Source organism: Microtus ochrogaster, unplaced genomic scaffold, assembly GCF_000317375.1.
Source record: "Microtus ochrogaster isolate Prairie Vole_2 unplaced genomic scaffold, MicOch1.0 UNK76, whole genome shotgun sequence".
In the NCBI taxonomy this organism is placed as follows: domain Eukaryota; kingdom Metazoa; phylum Chordata; class Mammalia; order Rodentia; family Cricetidae; genus Microtus; species Microtus ochrogaster.
Window position 1 is genome coordinate 1,188,082 of NW_004949174.1, and position 8,439 is coordinate 1,196,520.

The following is an 8,439-nucleotide window of genomic DNA, read 5'->3' on the forward strand; positions in this document are numbered from 1 at the left end:
CAGGCATTGCATACATACATGTGTGTGCCGCAGGCATTGCATATATACATGCGTGCACCGCAGGCACTGCATATATACATGTGTGCACCGTGACTACAGTCTCAGAAGACATGGATGTGCAGGCACGGCTCGGAAAAATGAACTCATAATGAAAGGATGTCATGACCAGGAAGTCCTGGTTTTTTGCTGTACTTTAATCCCCAACCTTCTGCAAAGCTGGGAACAATTTACATTTAAAAACAAAGCCATCCCAGTTCAGCCTGTAGCTCCAGGGAAGAGACTCTTTCCTATGCTGGCTGTTTCTGCCCCAGCCTGAGTAGGACGTATCTCCATAGATGTTGTGGCCTGGGTTCATCTTTGTCTCCAGGAGTTCCTCTGCCCACTTTTTAAATTATGATTATGATTATTATTGTTATTATTATTATTATTTTTATCTCTGGGGATAACATAACATACTGTCTCAATGCTGTTCTGGCCAGGACCCAGAGGATAGTACATGAAGGAGCCAAGGTTCTTGGGAGACCACTGCCCACTCCATCCGCCCAGCAGCCTGCCCCGGCCTGCCTGCCCTCCCACCTACCAATGGTGACATCCGAGGAGCTGTGGGCCTCCAGGAAGCGGTTGAGGTGATGCCAGACCTTGGGGATCCAATTGATGATTTTCACCAGCTCCGTGTTGCGCGCCCGCCCACTGATCTCCGTCTCCATGAGCTTCCTCCTCAGGAAGCGGCCGAGGAAACCCTTCACGGGCTCTGTGTGGTTGGCACAAAGCACCCACCTGGTGGAGTCAAGAAATTCCTTTGAACCACGAGGACACCCACAAGGCATGGCGAGCCTCAGAAACCGAAGTGTGTGGGAATGGAAGGCGAGCACACTCATCGAGGTTGCAGCCGCGTTTAAGGCGTCTCAGAGGGAGGCTTGCATGGTGACCAGTGAAAATGTGTTCAAGGTCCAGGCTAAGGTTATGAAGTCTACCCCCGACCTAGAGGCACAGGCAGAGTCGAGGGCAGGGGCTAGGGTGCTGAGGAATGCCAGGGCAAGTGGGACCACCTTCTCGCATGAAGCCGGACTCTCCTGGGGGGGGGGGGAGCAGACACTAGGGATTCACAGCAGTTAGAACTGTTGAGTTTACAGACCCTGCTACATGGGGAGGGTTGTCACTGCTCATGCTCAACAGAGACAGGCATGTATGGCCATAGCTGCCTCCCTGATACTGGCTCGGTGATGAGAGTCACAGCGATTAGCAATTAGGTTCTAAATGTGCATGGCTCATAAGTCACCAAGTTCCTCAAGCCTCTGTTCTTCATTGGAAAGACAGAGGTAAATGGGATTACATGAAGCTGCTGTGGAAAGTGAATGAGCTAAGAGAAAAAGCCTGCTGAGTGGTGGTGGCGCATGTCTTTAATCCCAGCACTCAGGAGGCAGAGGCAGGTGGATCTCTGTGAGTTTGAGGCCAGCTTGGTGTACAAAGTGAATTCCAGGACAGGCTCCAGAGCTACACAGAGAAAACCCATTTCAAAAGAAAGAGAGAGAGGAAGAAAAAGAGAGAGAGAGAGAGAGAGAGAGAGAGAGAGAGAGAAGGCCCAACATGAAGTCCAGCATATACCAGGTACTCTGAGAGGGCTAAGCATCCCCCTCTCCATCTGCCTGGATTGGGGAGGGCCAAGAGACCTTACCTGAAGTTATGATGAAGCTGCAGGTTAGGAGTGGAAGAGGTAGCCTGGTTCATCGTGCCGATGATATAAGGGCTGCAGAGAGCACAATGAGAGAAGCTGAATTAGGAGTAAGATGGAGAGCAGGGGCTTACAGACCTGAGGACAGCTGGCTACCTCCCCTGCTCTGGCTGTGTGTGTACCGCTTCATCGTCATGCTGGCCTGGCTCACCTGCATGCCCCCGCCCCCGCCCCTGAGGTCTAGGACCCATCTTTACCATTTATGGTATTTGCAGTTAAGCAGCCCATTGAAGATCTCTCCCAGAGAGCTCACGTGGTGCAGGTTGTCCAGGATGATGACCAGTGGCATCTCCACGGCATTGTTCTCGCTGTTACACTGGTCGGCCAGGTGGGACAGATACTGGCGAAGCTCCTGTGGAGGCCAAGAGAACGAGGTTGCAATCACCCTCCCGGGAGGACCCACATGCGCTGTGCCTTTGCCGACCAAGGCCAAGGCAAGAGGAAGGTCCCCTTAAGATGTCACACTGTGGATGAGACATGAGCACCTGCCTGTCACAGGGCATCAGTGCACTGCTCGCAGCATGGTGCTCCAGGTATACTGTGGGCACAGACAGGTGAGGCCTCCTGGCACTTTAAAACGCATGTCCAAGGCCCTTTTTTTCCTCTGTAAATGTGCACACATGTGTATGTATGCAGCTGCATGTATGTACTTGTGTGCGTAAGAAAGAGGACAAAATTGTGTATTGTGCACCTGTAGCACAAATTCTAATTGGCCTTAATAAAAACCCAGAGTCAGATATTAGGGAGGGAAAGTTGATCAGAGAAGCAGAACGGCCAGCAACTAAAAAGACTTTTCTCCTCCACCGATGCTCAGACCAAAAGGGTGATCCTGTCCTCAGACTGCCTCTTCAGACTGCATCCTCAGTCTGTATCTCCAGACTGCATCTGAGCTCCTATCTCCTCTCTCCACCCAGCCATATCCCTTCCTGTCCTAGTGCTTTAATCCTAGTGCTGGGATTAAAGGCGTGAGACTCCCAAGTACTGGGATTAAAGGTGTGAGCCACCACCGCCTGGCTTCTAGTGGCTTAGCTCTGCACTCTGATCTTCAGACAAGTTTTATTTGTTAAAACACAAACAAACTATCACTACAATAATCCTCCCTTGTGTTTTGAGACAGGGTCTCTCTCTCTCTCCCATACTAAGCAGGCTAGGCTGGCTGTCCCCGGAACCCCAGGCATCTGCCTGTCTCTACCCCTCCAGTGCTGGTATTATAAGCATGTCATCATACCAGTTTTAAAAATAAATAAATAGATAAATAAATAAGTAAATAACGTGAATTCTGGGGATGAAACTCAGGTCCTCTTTGTAAGCACTTTACTGACTGGGCTATAATCCCAGCCTATAGGACCATTTTTTAATTCCAACTCAACCATTTCTTTAGGAACTCATCATTTCTTGCTGTGATGCTAATCTCCGAGTAGGCTTCTGTAGGCAGGTGGCTCATCGCTAGCTATCTCCACAGAACCCTCCGGAGAGCTAGCTCTGCAGAAGCCATGGGAGCAGAAGAGGCTCCAGCCACATACAAGTGCTGCTAGGCAATGCTCTGGAAGACAGGAGAGTGTGCAGGAGCAGGTGAATCTATGTGCCCAGGGACCTGCTAACGACCTATTGCAAATGAACCTTGAGTGTTGTCCTGCCTAGGGAAAGGAGCACAGCCCAATGTTCCTGGGTTAGGGCTACACATCAGGAAAAGACACAGAGGGTGCTGCAGCAGGGGACACACTCGGGACACACATGGGGACTTAGGCAGCATAGTAACTCTATGATAGATGGACAATGATTAGCTCTTTTTTACAGGAAGAGCTAGGCGACCAGCCTGAGATTGCACCAGGGTAAGCAACTGGGTAGGTCAGACTTGGGTACCTGTGAGAAACACCCATCTTAGAGACTGGCCCAGCTGCTCAGTGGGCAATGGCTCCTCCATCTCCACACCTCTTTAACCTCCCTTTCGAGTCAAAATGTAGCTGGCTCATGAAAATGCTCAAGGTTTCCCCATTCTCTCAGCACTGCTTACCATGGGCAGATCGGATCCCTTCTCATTTGGACCACCCCCACCCCCACCCCCACCTTCCTTACTTAGGCCGTGGTCTACATGGGCAAGCAGCCCAGCAAAATGAGATGGAGTTGGGCACAATCCGCCGGACACCCATGTGGCCTTCCTTCATCCACCCGCTCATAAGCTGTAGACAGAGAGATGAGAGCTTTTCTCATCTCTTCCCTACATCAAAATGACGAGGGGAACTGGTAAACAGGGTAAACCAGCATGGAAACAGGTAACTGAGGCATGAGACCTAACCCTCTCAGGTGTGTGAGGTGACTCATAAGGCAGAGGAGCCCTTTCTGATTCACCACTGAATCTCCAGGTATGCTGCCCAACATTGAACAGAGCTAGAAACCGTGAGCTTTCACTGTACGCCGGAGGATGAATGAGGGACTGACTGAATCAATCAATCAATCAATGAACAAATCAAAGCCACTGTGAAAACCCTTCACAGCACCCCCAGCTCAGACCAGCTCAGACTCCATCTATAAGTCCCCAGTATTCATGTATGGGGCGATGGAGCTGGCCACGCACAGGGCTCTGAGACAGCAACCTCAGCCCCAGGACCCACACTTAGAATGTAACGAATGTCCTTCAAGCTGTTTAGCCTGGTAAGAGGGAGACAAAGACAACTAGTCCTTGAAGGGCTTTGTGAGGGACAGACAACCAACCCATCAGTGACAGCCACCATGGTTGTTGTTGTTTTTGTTTTTCGAGACAGGGTTTCTCTGTAGCTTTGGTGCCTGTCCCAGAACTAGTTCTTGTAGACCAGGCTGGTCTCAAACTCCCAGAGATCCGCCTGCCTCTGCCTCTGCCTCCCGAGTGCTGGGATTAAAGGTGTGCGCCACCACTGCCCGGCCATTTACAAAAGGTTTTATTTGGGGAGAAAATAATAACTCCCACTAGAGGCATGGTAAGTTTTTGGTGAACTGGACACATCGGAGGGAGCCATCACTGTGGGTCATAAACGGACAGGATTGACTTGGCCTAGATGGAGCTCCTGGAAGGAAGGGTCTGGCTCAAAGCATTCTGATCTACAAGCCCCATTCTGAGTTCCTCTCCTGGTGTTCTAGAATGGAGAGTTTGAAAAGGCTCGGGGTGGTGGTATCAGCAGCATTTAAAGAGCCCAGGGTACAGCAGGCACAGGAGGACCTCCTCACCTTGCTGGACTTGTGATCCACGTTAAAGGTGGCAATGACACCATCTGTCAACTCCCGTCCTTCCCTGAGAACCACATACTCCGAGAGCCGGTTGGCCAGGTAGGTTTTCCCAGTGCCGCTGGGGCCCGAGAGGATGATACGCCGGTGCTCTGTCAGCAGGGAGACGTAGCGCTGCAGGATGGGCTTGGGGATCAGGGATTCAAACACCAGAGCGTCTAGGCTGTTTTCCGGGAGCCCTGGTGGAGAGAGATGGGGAGGGCTTAGAGGAGATAGGCAAGGAGGGTAGCTCTGCCATCATCCCTCTTCTCGTCAGTCCTAAGACTCCTGCCCACCGAGGCACACTGGTGGCTGAGAGCCCAATGTTACTGCTCTAGAAATCCACCCTCCTGGTCACCAGCACCTCATGTCTTTTGTTCCCCTAATTCTGAACTTTGTCTGCCTATTAGCATTTACTAGCCCTATAGAGTCTATCCCAGCCGATACCAGAGTCTTGTCCAACTGTGTCTGCCATAACCCCGAGTTGCCTCTTCCCCTTTCTTCTCTCTCCTTCCTGCCAGGCACTAAGCTGCCCATACTTAGGTGTGCCAGAAGGCAAGGCAGGAAGCAAGGTGAAACCCTGATGTTCGAATGAGAATACAGATTGGCAGGTCCAGACTAACACGCTACATGCTTAACTCTGACCAGCAATAGTGGCACATGGAAGCTTCTCTCTCCCCTTGTCTATCTGAGATAACCTCATTAGCCAGCGTTGTTGGCTTTAAAACAATGGTCTCAGGGTCAGGGAGAGAGCTCAGACAACAACAGGGCTGTGGAATAATGTTTTTGTACACTGTGAAGATGTGTCACTCTGGCTGGCTTAATAACAAACTGAACAGCCAATACCTGGACAGGATTTCCAGACATAGAGGATGCTGGGAAAAAGAAAGCAGGAGATGCCAGTGACGCAGAGCAGGCAGCAGGGCATTATAGAGTAAAGGTAACCAAGCCACACAACAGAATGTGGATTCATAGGTAAAGATATGGGTTAATTTAAGTTACAAGAGCTAGTTAGGGGGGGCTGGAGAGATGGCTCAGCAGTTAAGAGCACTGCCTGCTCTTCCAAAGGTCCTGAGTTCAATTCCCAGCAACCACATGGTGGCTCACAACCATCTGTAGTGGGATCTGGTGCCTTCTTCTGGTATAAGGGTGTACATGTAGGTGGAGCACTCACACACAATAAATAAATAAATAAATAAATAAATAAATAAATAAATAAATAAATCTTAAAAGAAAGCAAGCCAGTCTGTGTAAGTGAAGAAATAAACCAGGAGGTATTCCTCTGTTACCCAACAGCACCTTCCCCCCACTCAGAGCAATTGGACACCCCTAAAGCATGTATGGGCTTGTTTCTAGCCCTCTCCTAACCAAGGTAACCCCTAAAGGCAATGACTGCTCCCAAAGGACCATGACAACGATCCTCAGGTGCCTCACCTCTGGGAGCAGGCCTGGGAGCTTCCTGCAGCCCTATATATAGGCTCAACCTACAGAGCAAGCATAGGGTGGAGGAACTCTTGCCTGAATGTAATAACGCCATCAACAATGAGAGCCACGGGGCGACAATGAGCAGGATACTTAGCGTGCATGTAGCTGTTTTGCCATAGAGTTTTCAGAGGACTGACTTCAGAATATACAAATTCATGGGCCAGCAAAACAACTCAGTACCTGCTACCAAGCCTGAGATGCTCAGTCCATCCCTTGGACTTCTTACACAATGGGGAAAAAATAGAGAACCCACTCCCAAGAGTTGCCCTCCGACCTGCACAGACTCTCTTGTGTCATGTGCACACCCCCAGTGCAGACATCATGCATCCACACCATTAAGATAAAATAAAAGGAACACACAGGGTCACCGCTTCTTCGGGAATCACTGGTATGAATTGATTTACCAAATGGGACCCTACTGCAAAATCCAGGGAAGTTTAAGTGCTCATCAGGGGAATCCAGAACCCAAGTCGATCCTGGTATACATGCTAACACTGAGGGTAGCCATAGACCAGGCTGTATGGAGTGCCGCGCTCCTGCAGGGGTGGGCATCTTGTCACTCATCCCTCACACGTCAGTTTTACCCCTTTGGTGTTTGCAGTGTGAAACGAGGAGGTGACCCCATGACGCCATGTACTTTGTAAATGGTCCCATTCGTTGGGGGCTCTTGTTACACAGTTCTTCTTTCTGCATGCCTGATGACTCATTCTGCTTCTCCTAGGTAGGGTTCTTTCTGTCCGAGTTTATTCACCCGTTCACCTGCCAGTGGGCTGCGGGGCTGTGACTTCCCCACTATTGAGGACGGTGTAAACACGTCCTTCCTTTTGTTGCCTCTGGCAGGTATTTTATCCCGGCCACTAGACAAGGAGCTAACACAGAAAACTGATACTGAAAAGTAGGGTCATTGGTATGGTGACCTTACTACCCAGTGCTCGGGCCTCTTGCCCTGATCTGTAGAGGAGTGTGCAGGAACCTCAGGATAGAAATGGACAGGAAAGCGGTAAGCAGATATTAACGAACCATTCTGGTGGAAATTTGGGAAATCACAATGCGCAGAGGGCTGTGGATAGTGAAAGCGTGGCCCATGATTTTTGGGGGGTAAGGGATGGGGCATGACTCATTCTTGCTACATTCTGGCAAAGACCCTGGCTGCCTTCTGCCCATCTCCTGAAAACTTGAATTTGAAAGCGATGGACTATGGGGCATGGTGGTGCCCATCTTTTATCCTGGTACTTGGGAGGTAGAAGCAGGAGCATCTCTGTGAATTCGCCTGGTCTGCATAGTGAGTTCCAGGATAGCTAGGGCTGTGGAGAGAGTAGTGCTATGTAGAGGGGGGAAAAAAAGACAGAATGAAAATGGCCTCCACAGACCCAAAGGGAGTGGCACTATTAGGAGGTGTGTCCTTGTTGGAGTAGGTGTGGTCTTACTAGAGGAAGTATGTCACTGGGGGTGGGCTTTGAGTTTCCAGAACCTCAAGCTAGGCCCACTGTGGCTGTTTGAATGAAAATGGCCCCCAAAGGCTCTTAGGGACTGACGCTATTAGGAGTGTGGCCTTGTTGGAGGAAATGTGTCACTGGGAGTGGGTTTTAAGGTTGCAGATGCTCAAGCCAGGCCCAGTGTTACTGTCTCTTCCTGCTGCCTGGGGATCCAGATGCAGAACCCTGGCTACCACTCCAGTACTATGTCTGTCTGCACGTCTCCACGCTTCCCACAGTGACAATGACAGACTAAACTCCTGAAACTGTAAGCCAGTGTTAATTAGATGTCTCCTTTATAAGACTTGCTGTGGTCATGGTGTCTCTTCACTGCAATAGAAACTCTAACTAAGATATAGACTAACGTGTTTGGTAGAGGTCATCTCAAGGCAAGAGAGTGCTCAGGTTAGAGCATGGTTACTGCTCACCACTCTTATCCAGGTCTGTAGTGAAAAAGAACAGGTAGGGCAGGAGGATACAAAAATGCAGTTTGAGCCGGGAGGTGGTGGC

The 8,439-nt window shown here is 50.1% G+C and overlaps 1 protein-coding gene across 10 annotated transcripts in view; it reads right to left on the bottom strand.

The window, feature by feature from the left end:
- Nav2 (neuron navigator 2) overlaps positions 1 to 8,439 on the bottom strand; it is a 625,974-nt gene that overhangs the window by 11,087 nt on the left and 606,448 nt on the right. For all 10 annotated transcript variants that reach the window (XM_026777610.1, XM_005370351.3, XM_005370352.2 and 7 more), the window contains 4 exons: positions 4,934 to 5,169; positions 1,930 to 2,084; positions 1,676 to 1,747; positions 581 to 777 (listed from right to left, as the gene is read on the bottom strand). In XM_026777610.1, the coding sequence (XP_026633411.1) occupies positions 581 to 777; positions 1,676 to 1,747; positions 1,930 to 2,084; positions 4,934 to 5,169 (660 nt within the window). The remainder of the gene's footprint in view (positions 1 to 580; positions 778 to 1,675; positions 1,748 to 1,929; positions 2,085 to 4,933; positions 5,170 to 8,439) is intronic.